At 43.8% G+C, this 18,733-nt stretch overlaps 1 protein-coding gene across 2 annotated transcripts in view; it reads left to right on the top strand.

Annotated features, from left to right (window-relative positions):
• ADCY8 (adenylate cyclase 8) overlaps nt 1-17,131 on the top strand; it is a 218,774-nt gene extending 201,643 nt beyond the window's left edge. The window contains exons 16-18 of one of the 2 annotated variants that reach the window (XM_027132481.1): nt 5,018-5,110; nt 13,585-13,699; nt 16,556-17,131. In XM_027132481.1, the coding sequence (XP_026988282.1) occupies nt 5,018-5,110; nt 13,585-13,699; nt 16,556-17,043 (696 nt within the window). In that variant the 3' untranslated portion in view covers nt 17,044-17,131. The remainder of the gene's footprint in view (nt 1-5,017; nt 5,111-13,584; nt 13,700-16,555) is intronic. The other variant, XM_027132482.1, reaches the window with a different exon arrangement.
• The last annotated feature ends 1,602 nt before the right edge of the window (nt 17,132-18,733 follow it).

Genomic DNA, 18,733 nt, shown 5'->3' with positions numbered 1-18,733 from the left:
CCTGGCAGTTTCACATACTGCTCTTTCCGCCTAGAAATGATGCCACCTTCACCGTACCCCGTCCTCTCTCCCTGGCTCCACAGCCAGCAGAAAACCTAGTACTCATTTAACAGTCCATTCAAACATCATCTCTACTGTGAGGCCTCTTCTAATCCCCCCTCTACCCAGGTAAACGTTGTCACCCTTTTTTCAATGAAAAACTTACACTCTGAAAACTCTTCCATCATAGAGCATGAAACCCTTCAGTTTACAAATCTGCCTCTTAGTTCTGGGGCAGAGACCCCTCTTACTAATCTCCACAGGTATCTACCACATGTTGACTTTTTCCATATATAACATTTAGTTGTTGTTTATCCCTCACACCAAATCCACAGGGTAGGAATTATTAGACTTCATTTTATAAATAAGCAAAGCTGAGATTCAGAGACACCAAGAGGGCCCACTGTCACACACCACTAAGTGGCAAAGCCAAGTTTTGAACCCAGGTCCGCCATACTGTTTGGATTTTTAATCACCATGTGCATTGATCTTCACTTAACTGGCATTTCATGGTGCTGGTTTTGGAGTCATAAACTCAACAATGGCCGTTTTAGTTGTCCTAGGAATGAGGATGGGAGTCAAGATAAATAAGACACAGTCACTTCTTGCCTTTCATGGATTCACAGTCCAGTGAGAGACAGAGTGACTATGAGTTCCCTTTACACAAGGAGTCAGTGGTAAGTACACGTGTATAGAGGGCCTTTCAATGTGGAGAATGGAGGGTGATTCTGTGGTAATGGTACCTTTATCCCATTCTCTGTGCTAAGCCATTAACTCGTGAAGATAAAAATTATACTCTTGGGCTTCCCTGGTGGCGCAGTGGTTGAGAGTCCACCTGCTGATGCAAGGGACACGGGTTCGTGTCCCGGTCCGGGAAGATCCCACATGCCGCGGAGTGGCTGGGCCCGTGAGCCATGGCCGCTGAGCCTGTGCGTCCAGAGCCTGTTCTCCACAACAGGAGGGGCCACAACAGTGAGAGGCCCACGTACCGCAAAGAACAAAAAAAAATTATACTCTTATGTATTCTGTTAAGTCCCCAGGCCCTCCTACTGTGCCTAGAACATAAGAGATGCTTATAACAGATGCTCACTAAAGTGACTAGTCAACTAATTAACTCATAGGAGAAAGAAACCATCTGGCAAATAGTAAGGTGATGGTGGACTAGTTCGATCCAAAACATACTTCCAAATTTTTTTTTTTTTTTTTTTTTTTTTTTTGTGCGGGCGTCTCACTGCTGTGGCCTCCCCCATTGCGGAGCACAGGCTCCGGACGCGCAGGCTCAGTGGCCATGGCTCACGGGCCCAGCCGCTCCGCGGCACGTGCGATCTTCCCAGACCGGGGCACGAACCCGTGTCCCCTGCATCGGCAGGCGAACTCTCAACCACTGCGCCACAAGGGAAGCCCCCCCAAATTTTTTTTTTAAATAACTCTAGTAAAAAGCTCAATCTGACTGCAGGTTGAGACGTCAAGCTCTGTTTTATTTTAAAATCTATAGCACCGCATATCCCCAAAATTCTCACTTCCATGTTTTTAAACTGAAATAAATAAATGTGAAGTAAGTCTGTATCTTGGTGGCCCAAACTGTATCGATAGATACCCTGGAGTCTTCCCAATAAAGCGATGGGGGAGAGCGCCCCTAGTGGTAGAGATGGGTGTTTGCAGAGGGAAGTAGGAGAGGCTTAGAGAAGGAATTGGTCCAGGAAGCTGAGCTCTAGACCAGGAGGAGGAAAAAGGAGAGATGGGAAGAGCTGAAAGAGGAGAGAGAGGAGAAGCAGGGACGAGAAGGAGGAAGAAAAAGAAGAGGGGCAAAGGGGAGGAAGAAGAAGAGAGGAAGCAGAGGAGAAGGAAGAAAGAAGAGAATGTAATCAACAGGAAGGGGAAAAAAAAAGGCTTTCCCTGGCTTGCCAACCCCAAGCACTGTCAGCCTTTCTCACGTGGGTCCTTGGGTCACCCAGACCTGCCTTCTTTCTTTGGGTCAAAAGAGACCCTCTAGATTCTGCCCTCACTAAGCTCCAGCCACACCCCCTTCAGTAACCATACTGCTCTTCTTGCTGATGCAATTGCCACAGGAACTTGGCTCCGAGGAAGGCTGAACATTGCCCAGAGCACATGCTCCAGGACTGGGTCTGCAACAGCCCAGCACCAGGGCTCCTCAACCCCCACCCCCGCCCCGGCCTCTTCGAAGGCTGAAGAGCCCTCTCACATCTCGGGTCTCCACACGGACTAGAGGATGAGCAAGGGGCTGATTAGAAGCCCCACTATGACTCCAGAGGCTTTTAGCTAGAGAGTGGATAAAGTTGCCGTGTGGTTAGTCAATGAAATAGCGAAGCCTCTTGCTGCCTCCTGATCAACTTCTGAAGAGGAGGTAGCTTTGCCTGGACCTGAAACTGGCCCTCACCCAAGTAGTTCCAAAGAGGAGAGGAAGGAAGAGTTTCCCCTTCCCCCAGGACCCTGGGGAAGTGCAGCTGTAAGCGGGCATAGGGAGGCAGGTGGGCAGCCAAAGGCATGTCTGGATGCCCCTTCCAGCCCTTTCCGTGCTCCCCACCTCCTACTACACAAGCTCCACTGCTAGAAAACCCCCCCTCACTCTTCACAACTGAAATTGGAAATCACTCACTCAGGGAAGCGGTCCCAGGTGCTCCAGATTTTATCAAAATCATCCATCCTCTTTATTCCTACTCCTGGTATGTTTCCACCATAAACTTTACTAAAACTGAGCTAGGACACCTGTTAGTGTGATGATTTATCTAACATCGGACACCCCTGCCTGGGCTGTTGGTTCCGTGATGGCTAGGACCTCATGTGTCTTGTTCATCAGACATTGTAGAAGCTCAGCCAGTAGTTGCTGAATTAGCTTCCCACGGCTGCTGTAACAAATGACCACAAAGTTAGTGGCTGGAAATAACAGCAATTCATCCTCTTATAGATTCGAGGTCAGAATCCAGAATGGATCTCACAGGGCTAATCAAGGTGTCAGCAGGGCAGTGTTGCTTCCGGAAGCTCCAGGGGAGAATTCTTTCTTTGCCTTTTCCAGCTTCTAAAGGCCCCCATCCTGCTTGGCTTGTGGCACCTTTCTCTGTCTTTAAAGCCAGCAATCATATCACTCTGACTTCTGCTTGCTCCGTCACATCTTCTCTGCCTCCTGCCTTCCTCTTTCACTTACAAGAACCCTTGTGATTACCTTGAGCCCGTTACTGAGTCCAAGCTCATGCTGCTTGCCACACGACAGGCCAATAAATGGAGAGACGAGTTGCTGGGACAAGAAATAGCAACTTTATTCAGAAAGCCAGCAGACAGAGAAGGTGGTGGACTAGTGTCCTAAAGAACCATCTTGCCTGGGTTTGGGTGCTAGTTTCTTTTATAGAAGAAAGAGGGGGAAGTAAGGAGGCAAAGTAAAAAGAAAAGAAAGCAGTACGTTGTTACATATGTCCTGGTTCCCGCCAGACTCCGGAGGGGATGTGTTAATTTCCTCTTTCCTGCAGCCGTTCATAGGTGGGCCTGGTCAGGATGTTTCCTGTGAGCTTAAAGTAAGGTATTTTAGCTTAACCCTCAGGCATGAGAGGCAGTGTTCCTGGAGATGGGCCATTATGTATACTTTAAGCCTATAGGCAGCATCACTTTAGTGATTAACTTATAGCAAAAGCAATAGAATACAAAGGTCATAAAAGAAACGGATCTGATATGGAGTCATATTTGTTCTTCCCTATCATAAGCCCACACAGATAACCCAGGAAGTTGCCCCATCACAAAATCATTCACTTAATCACATCTGCAATGTCCTTTTTACTACGTAAGGTAACATATCCATAGGTTCCAGGGACTAAGACATGGACTTTTGAGGTGGGGGGACAAGCAGAGAGAGCATTATTCTCTTAGCACAGTTGCTAAATAAGAGACCAAGGTTTCCCTTCCTTGGCATTAAAATCCAAACTGCAGGTGAGGATGGAGGAAATGGCAAGGATGGTACCCGTTCTTCCATACAGGTATTCATCCATCCCTACTGTGTGCTAGGCTCTGTCTAGGTGCTGAGTAGTAAATACGACAGGCAAAAATACCTGCCTCCAGGAATTTTACAGTTTAGTAGGAAAGATGACAATATATAAACACAGTCAGGGATAAGTGCTAAGGAGAGAAGATAAAGCAGGAAGAAGATGAGAATATGTATGTGGGGACAGGATATTGTGTTCGGTTTTGCATGGGGTGATCAGCAAGACCCCACTGGGATGACACTTGAGGAAAGACCTGGAAGAGGTGAGGGATGAGCCATGTAGTTGTCTGAAGGAAGAGCGTCCCAACAGGGGAACAGCAGATGCAAAGGTCCTGAGGCAGAAACAGGCTTGGCTTGTTAGGATCAGGAAGGAGGTCAGTGTGCCTGGAACAGGGTGAGCGAAGGGGACAGGGTATGGCAGGTCTTTCAGGGCATGGTGAAAACTCTGGCTTTGACCCTGAGTAGAACGGGAAGCCACAGAGCAAGGACATGGTCTGACTTCCATTTAAACAGGATCACTCTGGCTGCCATGCTGGGAGTGTGGAGGTAAAGACTGGGATTAGGTACGTTATTGCAATACAATAACCAGGTGTAAACTAATGGTGGCTTAGACCAGGGTACTGGCAGGAAATGCTAAGATTTTTACATGCATGCTGAGAGTAAAGCCAAAAGGATGTGTTGATGGATTTGGGAATATTGGCAATTTTTCCTTTAAACTAATAAGATAGCTTTGTTTATTTCAAAGATTCTTAGAAACAGATCTAAGAGTATCTGGTCACACCCATCTCGGCACTTGGCACTTAGCAGGTGCTCAATAGATATCTGTTGAGAGCCTGAATGTTTGATTCTCAGAGAGAAAAGTGGCTACCTCAAGGATGCTAAACCATTCCGAGGGGGTCCTCACTGTGAGCCAGGGGCCTGTTTCCAGGAGCCCCAGGCTGCCGGGAGCACAAATACCAGGACTGACACTGTTGCCTGAATCTGTTTCAGCTGCTTGGTGAAGACCGGTTTCAAGACATTGAAAAGATTAAGACCATTGGCAGCACCTACATGGCCGTGTCAGGCCTGTCACCTGAAAAACAGGTAAAGGAATGCTTTGGACTCAGCCACAGCCTATGGCAGGGACCTTACTCTGGTCAGGTTGCTGAAGGTGGTGGAGCTGTCATCACCAGGAAACCTGAGGACAGGTAGGGAGAAAATCCGATGAAGTGGATATTCTAGGCGTGTGCAGTACCTGTACTCCTGAGGTAAGCGGGGTCTGCTGGGTGTACTGATGCTTCAGTATGATTGAGAAGCCTCTAGTCTTCATTCTGAACCTCGCTGTTCACTAGATGAACAAAATCAGGACCAAGAAATACCCTGGTATGATTTAATTGTAGGTGTTACTAAACCCCTGATCCCAGCCTGTTTTATTCTTACTTTTGTTTTCTCCTCCAAAAGTAATAATAATAATAGCTCTGCTTTTTTGAGAGGTGACTGTGCCAGACACTAGTGTTAAGTGGGAAACTAGCATCCACCTTCCAGGGCCCATGGCTGAATTACCTAAGATAGAGTCATGCTGGCCACACAAAGTCTTGCACCTGGTAGGTCCTCCATAAATGCTCTATGGAAATGGGCATAAGCGGCCACGGAGAGGAATCCTCATTCCTCCTCATTCTTCTTTGCTCACTTTACAACCAAAAACCTAGAACTATTCCAAGACTATCTGAGAAGAAACCCTTTATAGTCATTAGGTACATGTGCACATCACTCTGCCACAGGGGTCCAGAAACACATCCCCCAGGCCAAATCCAGCCCACCATCTGTTTTTTTGTTTGTTTGTTTTTTGTTGTTGTCAACATGCAGTTTTATTTTCTGAGGCAAATCACTTAACCTCTTTAAATTTAAACATTCTTATGAAATGCAAGGGTTGTCTAGTTGAACTCTATAGGTGTGCCAGTAACTCAGGACCCAAAGATGAATAAATCATATTTTGCCCTTATATTATTCACAGCCTAGGGACTGGCAGAGATGTAAATTAACAGTTGCAGGCCAGTGTGCAGTCTAAGCTAAAAAATGTAAGCAAAGAGTTGGGAGAGCAAAGAAGTATAATAATACAGAGAGAGTGACCTAAGTGCTTCCAAATTACAAAAAGGATTGGTGATATTTTTGCCTCTAATAACAAATTTCATTGCAAATTGCTACACATTTCAAATCCTATACCAAGAAAATTTGAAATATCTCTTTTCAGCAATGGTCCTCTCAAATAGACACACTAATATTCTACGTATTACCATTATGCCATATCTTTACAGGCACAGCATGTGTAGTACTATCTATTGAAGACTTGGTTCGTCCTGCTTAGTAAATGTTTAACAGTTAGGGAGAGTTAAATCATTACACAACAAGTTCATTAAAATGACTTTATTATTATGGTAAAGAATCTGAGCTTTGTCAAATATTTCCAGTGTTAAAAATATACAAATAGGTTTATATTTTACAATAAAATACTATCAAAAAGTAATGACAGTTAAATCAGTTCTTAAATGGTGGGCATGGTTAGAATTTGTAGAAAGGAAGTGAAATGTGATCAAAAAGGGAATTGTGGAGGACATTCAAGATGGTGGAGGAGTAAGACGTGGAGATCACCTTCCTCTCCACAAATACATCAAAAATACATTTACATGTGGAACAACTACTGCAGAACACCTACTGAACGCTGGCAGAAGACCTCAGACTTCCCAAAAGGCAAGAAACTCCCCACGTACCTAGCCATGTGGCTGACAGGTTCTTGGTGCTCCGGCCGGGTGTCAGGCCTGAGCCTCTGAGGTGGGAGAGCTGAGTTCAGGACATTGGACCACCAGACACCTTCCAGCTCCACGTAACATCAATTGGCGAGAGCTCACCCAGAGATCTCTCTCTAAATGCTAAGACCCAGCTCCGCTCAACAAACAGCAAGCCACAGTGCTGGAGAACCCTATGCCAAACAACTAGCAAGACAGGAAGACAACCCCACCCATTAGCAGAGAGGCTTCCTAAAATCATAAGTTCACAGACACCCTAAAACACACCACTGGACGTGGTCCTGCCCACCAAAAAGACAAGATCCAGCCTCATCCACCAGAACACAGGCACCAGACCCCTCCACCAGGAAGCCTACACAACCCACTGAACCAACCTTACTCACTGGGGTCGATAGCAAAAACAATGGGAACTATGAACCTGCAGCCTGTGAAAAGGAGACCCCAAACACACTAAGTAAAGCAAAATGAGAAGACAGAGAAATACACAGCAGATGAAGGAGCAAGGTAAAAACCCACCAGACCAAACAAATGAAGAGGAAATAGTCAGTCTATCTGAAAAAGAATTCAGAGTAATGATAGTAAAGATGATCCAAAATCTTGGAAATAGAATGGGGAGAATACAAGAAACGTTTAACAAGGACCTAGAAGAACTAAAGAGCAAACAAACAATGATGAACAGCACAATAAATGAAATTTAAAATTCTCTAGAAGGAATCAATAGCAGAATAACTGAGGCAGAAGAACGGATAAGTGACCTGGAAGATAAAATAGTGGAAATAACTACCACAGAGCAGAATAAAGAAAAAAGAATGAAAAGAATTGAGGACAGTCTCAGAGACCTCTAGGACAACATTAAACACACCAACATTCGAATTATAGGGGTTCCAGAAGAAGAAGAGAAAAAGAAAGGGACTGAGAAAATATTGGAAGAGATTATAGTTGAAAAATTCCCTAATATGGGAAAGGAAATAGTCAAGTCCAGGAAGTGCAGTGAGTCCCATACAGGATAAATCCAAGAAGAAACACGCCATGACACATATTAATCAAACTATGAAAAATTAAATACAAAGAAAAAATATTAAAAGCAGCAAGGGAAAAGCAACAAATAACATACAAGGGAATCACCATAAGGTTAACAGCTGATCTTTCAGCAGAAACTCAGCAAGCTAGAAGGGAGGGGCAGGACATATTTAAAGTGGTGAAAGGGAAAAACCTACAACCAAGATGACTCTACCCAGCAAGGATCTCATTCAGATTCGACAAAGAAATTAAATCCTTTACAGATAAGCAAAAGCTAAGAGAATTCAGCACCACCAAACCAGCTTTACAACAAATGCTAAAGGAACTTCTCTAGGCAGGAAACACAAGAGAAGGAAAAGACCTACAATAACAAACCCAAAACAATTAAGAAAATGGTAATAGGAACATACATATCGATAATTACCTTAAATGTAAATGGATTACGTGCTCCAACCCAAAGACATAGACTGGATGAATGGATACAAAGACAAGACCTGGATATATGCTGTCTACAAGAGACCCACTTTAGACCTAGGGGCACAAACAGACTGAAAGTGAGGGGATGGAAAAAGATATTCCATGCAAATGGAAATCAAAAGAAAGCTGGCATAATAATTCTCATATCAGACAAAATAGACTTTAAAATAAAGACTATTACAAGAGACAAAGAAGGACACCACATAATGATCAAGGGATCAATCCAAGAAGATATAACAATTGTAAATATTTATGCACCCAACATAGGAGCACCTCAATAAATAAGGCAAATGCTAACAGCCACAAAAGGGGAAATTGATGGTAACACGATAATAGTAGGAGACTTTAACACCCCACTTTCACCAGTGGACAGTTCAACCAAAATGAAAATAAATAAGGAAACACAAGTTTTAAATGACACATTAAACAAGATGGATTTAACTGATATTTATAAGACAGTCCTTCCAAAGACAACAGAATACACTTTCTTCTCAAGTGCTCATGGAACATTTTCCAGGATAGATCATATCTTCGGTCACAAATCAAGCCTTGGTAAATTTAAGAAAATTGAAATCGTATCAAGTATCTTTTCCAACCACAATGCTATGAGACTAGATATCAATTACAGGGAAAAAATCTGTAAAAAATACAAACACATGGAGGCTTAACAATACCCTACTAGATAACCAAGAGATCACTGAAGAAATCAAATAGGAAATCAAAAAATACCTAGAAACAAATGACAATGAAAACATGACAACCCAAAACCTATGGGATGCAGCAAAAGCAGTTCTAAGAGGGAAGTTTATAGCAATACAATCCTACCTCAGAAAACGAGAAAAATCTCAAATAAACAACATAACCTTATACCTAAAGCAATCAGGGGAAGAAGAACAAGAAAACCCCAAAGTTAACAGAAGGAAAGAAATCATAGAGATCAGATCAGAAATAAATGAAAAAGAAATGAAACATCGCAAAGATCAATAAAACTAAAAGCTGGTTCTTTGAGAAGATAAACAAAATTGATAAACCATTAACCAGACTCATCAAGAAAAAACGGGAGAAGACTCAAATCAACAGAATTAGAAATGAAAAAGGAGAAGTAACAACTGAAACTGCAAAAATACAAAGGATCATGAGAGATTACTACAAGCAAATATATTCCAATAAAATGGACAACCTGGAAGAAAAGGACAAATTCTTAGAAAAGCACAGCCTTCCGAGACTGAACCAGGAAGAAGTGGAAAATATCAACAGACCAATCACAAGCACTGAAATTGAGACTGTGATTAAAAATTTCCAACAAACAAAAGCCCAGGACCAGATGGCTTCACAGGCAAATTCTATCAAACATTTAGAGAAGAGCTAACACCTATCCTTCTCAAACTCTTCCAAAATATAGAAGAGGAAGGAACACTCCCAAACTCATTCTATGAGGCCACCATCACCCTGATACCAAAACCAGACAAAGATGTCACAAAAAAGATAACTACAGGCCAATATCACTGATGAACTTAGATGCAAAAATCCTCAAGAAAATACTAGCATACAGAATCCAACAGCACATTTAAAGGATCATAGACCATGATCAAGTGGGGTTTATCCCAGGAATGCAAGGATTCTTCAATATACACAAATCAATCAATGTGATACACCATATTAACAAACTGAGGGATAAAAACCATATGATAATCTCAGTAGATGCCGAAAAAGCTTTCAACAAAATTCAACACCTATTTATGATAAAAACTCTCCAGAAAGCAGGCATAGAGGGAACTTAACCTCAACAAAATAAAGACCATCTATGACAAACCCACAGCCAATATTGTTCTCAATGGTGAAAAACTGAAACCATTTCCACTAAGATCAGGAGCAAGACAAGGTTGCCCACTCTCACCACTATTATTCAACTTAGTTTTGGAAGTTTTAGCCACAGCAATCAGAGACGAAAAAGAAATAAAAGGAATCCAAATCAGAAGAGAAGAAGTAAAACTGTCACTGTTTGCAGATGACATGATACTATACATAGAGAATCCTAAAGGTGCTACCAGAAAACTACTAAAGCTAATCAATGAATTTGGTAAAGTAGCAGGATACAAAATTAATGCACAGAAATCGCTTGCATTCCTATACACTAGTGATGAAAAATCTAAAGGAGAAATTAAGGAAACCCTCCCAGTTACCATTGCAACAAAAAGAATAAAATACCTAGGAATAAACCTACCTAAGGAAACAAAAGACCTGTATGCAAAAAACTATAAGACACTGATGAAAGAAGTTAAAGATGATACAAATAGATGGAGAGATATACCATGTTCTTGGATTGGAAGAATCAACATTGTGAAAATGACTATAGTACCCAAAGCAACCTACAGATTCAATGCAACCCCTACTGTACTACCAATGGCATTTTTCCCAGAACTAGAACAAAAAATTTCATAATTTGTATGGAAACACAAGAGACCCCGAATAACCAAAGCAATCTTGAGAAAGAAAAATGGAGCTGGAGGAATCAGGCTCCCTGACTTCAGACTATACTACAAAGCTACAGTCATCAAGACAGTATGGTACTGGAACAGAAACAGAAATATAGGTCAATGGAACAAGAGAGAAAGCCCAGAGATAAACCCACACACATATTGTCACCTTATTTTTGATAAAGGAGGCAAGAATATACAGTGGAGAAAAGGCAGCCTCTTCAATAAGTGGTGCTGGGAAAACTGGACAGCTACATGTAAAAGAATGAAATTAGAACACTCCCTAACACCATACACAAAAATAAACTCAAAATGGATTAAAGACCTAAATGGAAGGCCAAACACTATCAAACTCTTAGAGGAAAAAATAGGCAGAACACTCTATGACATAAATCACAGCAAGATCCTTTTTGACCCACCTCCTAGAGAAATGGAAACAAAAATAAATGGACCTCATGAAACTTAAAAGCTTTTGCACAGCAAAGGAAACCATAAACAAGACGAAAAGACAACCCTCAGAATGGGAGAAAATATTTGCAAACAAAGCAACCGACAAAGGATTAATCTCCAAAATATACAAGCAGCTCATGCAGCTCAATATCAAAAAACAAACAGCCCAATCCCAAAATGGGTAGAAGACCTAAATAGACATTTCTCCAAAGAAGATATACAGATTGCCAACAAACACATGAAAGAATGCTCAACACCACTACTCATTAGAGAAATGCAAATCAAAACTACAATGAGGTATCACCTCACACCGATCAGAATGCCCATCATCAAAAAATCTAGGAACAATAAATGCTGGAGAGGGTGTGGAGAAAAGGGAACACTGTCGGTGGGAATGTAAATTGATACAGCCACTATGGAGAACAGTATGGAGGGTCCTTACAAAACTAATAATAGAACTACTACTATGACTACTATGACTACTACTATGACTCAGCAATCCCACTACTGGGCATATTCCCTGAGAAAACCGTAATTCAAAAAGAGTCATGTACCACAATGTTCACTGCAGCACTATTTACAATAGTCAGGACATGGAAGCAACGTAAATGCCCATCGACAGAGGAATGGATAAAGAAGATGTGGCACATATATACAATGGAATATTACTCAGCCACAAAAAGAAACGAAATTGAGTTATTTGTAGTGAAGTGGGTGGACCTAGAGTCTGTCATACAGAGTGAAGTAAGTCAGAAAGAGAAAAACAAATACCATATGCTAACACATATATATGGAACCCAAAAAAAAATGGTTCTGAAGAGCCTAGGAGCAGGATAGGAATAAAGACACAGATGCAGAGAATGGACTTAAGGACATAGGGAGGGGGAAGGGTAAGCTGGGATGAAGTGAGAGAGTGGCATGGACATATATACACTACCAAATGTAAAATAGATAGCTAGTGGGAAGCAGCCGCATAGCACAGGGAGATCAGCTCGGTGCTTTGTGACCACCTAGAGGGGTGGGATAGGGAGGGTGGGAGGGAGGGAGACGCAAGAGGGAGGGGATATGGGGATATATGTATATGTATAGCTGATTCACTTTGTTGTGCGGCAGAAACTAACAATAATGCAAAGCCATTATACTCCAATAAAGATGTTTAAAAGAACTTTTTTAATAAAATAAATTTTTTGAAAAAAGGAACTGTTAGGTACAGCTGGCAACAGTGTGGGTGAATATAGAAAACATGGATTTTGTACTGGGCCAGTAGCTGTCAGGGAATATATAAGTGAATCTTTGAAACCTAGATATGATTCTTTCATATAAATAATTTACTGAAGTATAATTAAACCAGAGTATATATTGTAGTTATAATTTAAAATTATCCCCCCAAAACACAAATACACAAACATATATCAAATATTGTACTTCAAGGCCTCATTGACTTAGGAGCTTCTAATGAAAATTTTAAGTATTTTCTCCCCAGCATCACCACCTCCAAAAACAAATTTAAATGTAAATAATTAACATTGTATAGGTTTTAGATTGATGTGGTGGCGATGGTAGAACGTGTAAACACTGGATGCTAGCATTAGAAGTATTGATTAAAAAATAACTTGAGTTTGGAAATACTGATAGACCATCATCCCAACTGCTATATTGGTGATCTGATGTATCTACCATCTGTTTTCGTAAATAAAGTTTTATTGGAACACAGCCACACGCATTCATTTATATTTTGCCTATGGCTCCTTTCTGGCTAAAATGGCAGTGTTGGGTAGTCATGACGAAGACCACACGGCCCACAAAGCCTAAAATACTTGCTATCCGGCCCTTTACTGACTGCCAACCTCTGCTCTAGAGGGGCACAGAATTCTTTCACATACACAATCCCATTCAGTCCTCATGAGGTAGGCAGGGCAACTATGCTTATCCCCATTATATGGATGAGGAAACTGAGGTTCAGAGAGCAAATGTCTATGTGAAACATCTATTAAACAGACACTGTGAGTACTTCAAAGGAAATAGACGTGGTTCCTAGATTGGAAACCTCACATATATGAACATAAGGGTGTGTACACACACACACACACACACAAGTGAACAGCATCAACTTGAACAGACAAGGGTAGGGGTGGGGAATGGAATCTGAGAGTCACACATATTACACTCTCTGAAACAAATTTCCTGGTACCCTGTGCTTCTGGACACTGACTTAGGTGTACAGAGCTCACACACCTGCTCACTTCCCTTGAAGGCATGTGTGGGTGAGGTAGGACACAGACCAGACCCCTGCTGCAGCAATGCTCCTGTTTGCCCCATCGAATGACCGCTTCTCTCATGTTTGCTACAGCAATGTGAAGATAAGTGGGAACATCTGTGTGCCCTGGCCGACTTCTCTCTCGCCCTGACCGAAAGCATACAGGAGATCAACAAGCATTCTTTCAACAATTTTGAGCTCCGGATTGGTGAGTAGCAGCCGGAAGTGTGGCACCTCGGGGACCCACCGAGCTGTCTGGCCTTGCTCTGTCGAGCCCTCCCGTGCCCTGGGCATCAAGCCAGGGGAGCTTTTTCCCGCAAAATGCAGCAAATTTAGTGTGACCTGGCCAAGGACAGGCCTGTCTGGGCTTCCTCTCACTCAAGATGCTGGAAGCAGCGGAAGGATTTTGGCCTGTGTGCAGAACACCAAGCAACTGATAGACGACAGCCACCTGTCCTCCAACTTGTCCAGAATCCCATCCACACAAGGCCCTGATTAGAGAGGTAGCTGTCTAATCAGTCGTTTCCTCCCGTCTTCTATGTCACCAGATACTGGAGGTCAATGCGTTACTCTCCCGTTCTCCTGGGTAACACCCTGAGCCAAAAGCAGGATTCTGGTCCTGGGGATGTCACGTGCTGACTTGAGCCAGGGACAGGCAGTTAGCCTTATAGCTCTTCACTCGGCCACACAGCTCATCCTCCTTCGGGCTTAGGTACTCCCTTGTGCAAAATGACAACAGTCACGGCTATGTAATAATAGTCATCTACAATTTGGATAACTTGTTAATTTCTTCAGCATCTCTGCGGAGTCTGGAGGGGGCCTCCTAAGGCATAGTCTGAAAGCCCCTGCTCTAGTCCACATTCACATTTTACAGATGGGAAAACTCAGGCCCAGAGAAGGGGAGTAACTAGCCTACAATCACACAACCAAATGGTCATCCTGGCAGCGACTCCAGGACTTCCTGACTGAGACCAGCGACATTCTGGCGGCCAGCGTGCGGCCTGAAACAAATGTTACGGCCGTCCTCATGTCTTAGGTGTCCTCTGGCTGGCATGCCCTTTTACTTTCTTGGTTCTCCCTTAGCAGCTTTCAAGTATAAAGGGTCAGGTAATACCCATGCCTGACTTGTCAGATCTAAGGAATGTCACATGCCTTTGTTCACTGGAATAAATAAGTGATATTTTTATATTTTGATCTATGGATGGGGTGCTCAGGGCTTGTTTCCAGATCTTCCAACAACCCTACATGTCCTTTCTGAAATCATTGAATACATGATTGAACTGGGAATAAAAAGCAGAACTATAACCCTGAACAAAGGCTGTGTAATTTCAGGAGGTGTTGCTGGAATTAAGGCCAACCCTTGGTGTGATACATTATTCTCCTGGTATAGTTTAGAGGTTAGAAAATCATGTTCCCAATGGGATTGGGCCTTTCACTTTGTGTTTTGGGTCTGCTGTAACCAGCTCTATGACTTTGGGCAAGTCGCTTAAACCCTCTGAGTGTCAGTTTCCTCATGTGTGAACTGGGAGTTATATTATTACCTCCCCTGCCTACCTCATAGTAGTAAGAAGAGATGTGAATGGGATAGTGGTTATGGAAGGGCTCTGCAAATTTTAGGGCAATGTCCATCCTTGTGATTCCCATGCATTCTGCAAGAATTGTTTCTCAAAGTTCACAGTCAGTTCTATCTTATACGTGTGTGTGTGTGTGTGTGTGTGTGTGTGTGTGTGTGTGTGTGTGTCTTGCTTTTCCCTCTGCCTGGAATGATCTAACCCAGATATCTGCATGGCTTTTATACTATCACTTTCTCTAGATCTCTGCTCAGAAAGGCCTTTCCTAACCACCCTACTCCAAAATACACCCTCCTCTATTTTTCTATCCCTTTAACCTGATTGGTTTTTCTTTATCACCTTTATCATTCACTGATACTATATTGCATTTTTTAAATTATTTTCTGTCTCTCCCCAGTAGCAGGTAAGCTCCATGAGGGCCGGGGCTATGTCTTTTTTCTTTCCCACCGTAGCCCCAATACCTGGAACAGTGTCTGCTTTATAGTAGATGCCTAGTCAATGTTTGCAGAATGAATGAGAAATCCTTAGTCTAGTAAAAGGAGACATATATGCCCATGAATGTGTTTAGTGGAATACTGTCATTCCTTTAAAAAAAAAAGTCTGTATTTCCTAAAGAAGGAGGTCTTGAAATTGTGATCTACCAAATAACCTGTGGGATTGGGGGTAAATGACAGTCCAAGCAGAGAGAAAGCCAGGAACAGAGGCACAGAGGTGGAAACGCCAGCAGATTAGGGGAACTCGAGCAGTGCAGTATGGAGATGGTGCAAAGGTGAGGGAGAGGGTGGTGACAAAAATGAGGCTGGCAAGTTAGGCAAGAGCCAGCTCTGAGAAGCCCTAGATTGTGAACCTGAGGAGCCGGGGCTTTACCCCATAGGCAAAAGGAGCTGTGGCAGGTGTTGAAGTGGGTGGTAACTTGATCAGACGTGCATCAGAGAGTCCCTCTGGTTCCAGCAGCAGCGTGGAGTCTGGTCTGCAGGAGGACAAGCAGGGATCCAGGGAGGCGTGTTAGGAGGCTGTGGCCACGGACCCAGAGAATGCTGCTGAGGACGTAGACTGAGACAGGGAAGGAAAAGGTGCTGCCCGAGCTCTCAGGGCACTGTGACCACAGAGGCAAGCGGCGATCCCAGCATCCCGACATCAGTGCCCTGTCCATCCCGCAGGCTGAGACAAGTCAGCATCCACGTGAGAGTAATCATTATTGTCTCTCGAGCACTCGCTGGTTGTCTGGTAATATACCAGTGGCTTTACCTATATCATCTCATACCAGCGTCCTTTCATTATTTCCACTTGACAGATGAGAGAAGTGAGGTCCAAATCTGTTACGTACCCAACCCAGATCACACACCTAATAAGTGACTGAGGCTGGATCTGTACCCTGCAGTTTATCCGCAGAGATCACATCCTTCGTTTAAGGGTCACTGTCCCAGGCAGGGAGCGGCCCCTTCCTTGACGTCCCTCTTCTCTCATCTCTTGTTTCTCTGGTTCACCCACAGGCATCAGTCACGGCTCAGTGGTAGCTGGCGTTATCGGCGCTAAGAAACCACAGTATGACATTTGGGGCAAAACCGTGAACCTGGCAAGTCGAATGGACAGCACGGGAGTCAGCGGCAGAATCCAGGTCCCAGAGGAGACCTATCTCATCCTGAAGGACCAGGGCTTTGCCTTTGACTACCGAGGGGAGATCTATGTGAAGGGCATCAGTGAACAGGAAGGAAAAATCAAAACGTACTTTCTCCTGGGGAGAGTCCAACCCAACCCATTCATCCTGCCGCCGAGAAGACTGCCCGGGCAGTACTCCTTGGCCGCGGTCGTCCTGGGCCTCGTCCAGTCCCTCAACAGGCAAAGGCAGAAGCAGCTGCTGAATGAGAACAACAACACGGGCATCATCAAGGGCCATTACAACCGGCGGACTTTGCTGACACCCAGTGGGCCTGAGCCGGGAGCCCAAGCCGAAGGCACCGACAAGTCCGAGTTGCCATAAACGTGTTTTCTTTGTGTTTCTTTTTTTGTATTTCTTTTATATATAAAATAAATATACTAATAAAAAGGTTTAATTTTTTTTAGAACAAGGATGGTTTCGTTGGTCTTTGGATGCACTAGATCGAAGACACGATTTGAGTTTCTCTCCCGTCACAGACATTTCTTGGTCATCTCTTCCATACAAGGTTTATCGGGAAGCAAAGATAAGTAAGACCTAGTCCTTGACCTTGGGAAAGAGGGACCTGTAAACAGAGACTCAATACAGTGGGCTAATCATTAAGCACTGCCGTTTACCGAGCGCTTGTCATGTACCTGGCACACAATAATACTAATGGATAATGTTAATAGATAATATTCCTATAAACCAATACATAAATACTCTGCATTCAGAGAGGGGTAGGTGCAATGAGAAATTGTGATGGGAAAGAACTGGAGGTCGAGGACGCTGCCTGAACTGGAGGCACCGTGTCTTTGAGGACATGTTGCAAAGGATTAGCCCTAAATGATGAGAAAGAACCCATGGAACCTGGGAGAAAAGTGACCCAAGCAGAAGGACTAACAAGTACAAACGCCCTGAGGTGGGACCAAGGCCACTTGATCTGCTGCAGCCACAGTTAGAAAGTCAGCAGGTGGGTCAGTTGGTGCAGGCGGGTACGCTGTTTCCTAGGAAGACTGCATCCCAAGCTCTTCTCATCTGACCGCAAAGCCTGCCAGGGAAGTTTCCTACGGATGAGAAAGCTCAGAACAATGAAAGGAATTGCCCAAGACCTTCTAGGTAGTTTTAGAACTAGGCTCAGCGCTGTACTGGTCAATAAAAGTGCTGTAACAAATAACTCCCATTCTTAGTGGTTAAAACAAAATAAGAGATTTAGCTGTCGTTTACGTCCTATTGCATGTGGGGCAGAGGCCTTCCAGGCAATGATCTCGGGACCTAGTCTTCTTGCACTTGGGACTTGGATGCCTCTGCTTGATCCTCTCTATCCAGCCAGCTGAAGAAAAGAGAGGGAAAGGAAGGGGGATCACTCAGGAGGTCTTGGGTACCAGGCCTGAAAGTCGCCTACGTTATTGCTCTGTCACCAGCCAGAACGCAGTCATTGGCCTCACTTTACCGGAAGGGAAGTTAGGGGATGGATTCTTCCTGTGTTCACTACTGAGAGGAAAGCACTGTCTCTTCCATAAGAATCGACACCTGTCTAAGCCCATGTGTGCCAACACGAAGCTATTCTGGTAAGTTCTGTGTTGGAAGGATGGACAAGATTTAAGTAATGGAAGAAGTATGACATCCTAATCATTATCTAAATTCTTGACTCTTAACAACAGCTCATTTAAAAGAGACTTAGCTTCAGGTAATGAATCCACAGTAGATACGTTCTGGAGGAAATACCCACCTGAGGCATCTCAGGTGAGACCCCCCTGATAGAAGGGAAACTACTCTTTCCTGAGAAGCACAAAGTACAGAAAGGGAGTTGACTTTTTTTTCTTTTTTTTTTTTGCGGCACGCAGGCCTCTCACTGTTGTGGCCTCTCCCGTTGTGGAGCACAGGCTCCGGCCGCGCAGGCTCAGCGGCCATGGCTCATGGGCCCAGCCGCTCCGCGGCATGTGGGATCTTCCCGGACTAGGGCACGAACCCGTGTCCCCTGCATCGGCAGGCGGACTCTCAACCACTGCGCCACCAGGGAAGCCCCTGGGGA

The sequence above is a fragment of the Aethalodelphis obliquidens genome, unplaced genomic scaffold (genome assembly GCF_003676395.1).
Source record: "Aethalodelphis obliquidens isolate GAN/ISIS:26980383/991018 unplaced genomic scaffold, ASM367639v1 scaffold41, whole genome shotgun sequence".
NCBI lineage: Eukaryota > Metazoa > Chordata > Mammalia > Artiodactyla > Delphinidae > Aethalodelphis > Aethalodelphis obliquidens.
This window is presented reverse-complemented; position numbering and strand designations above follow the sequence as displayed.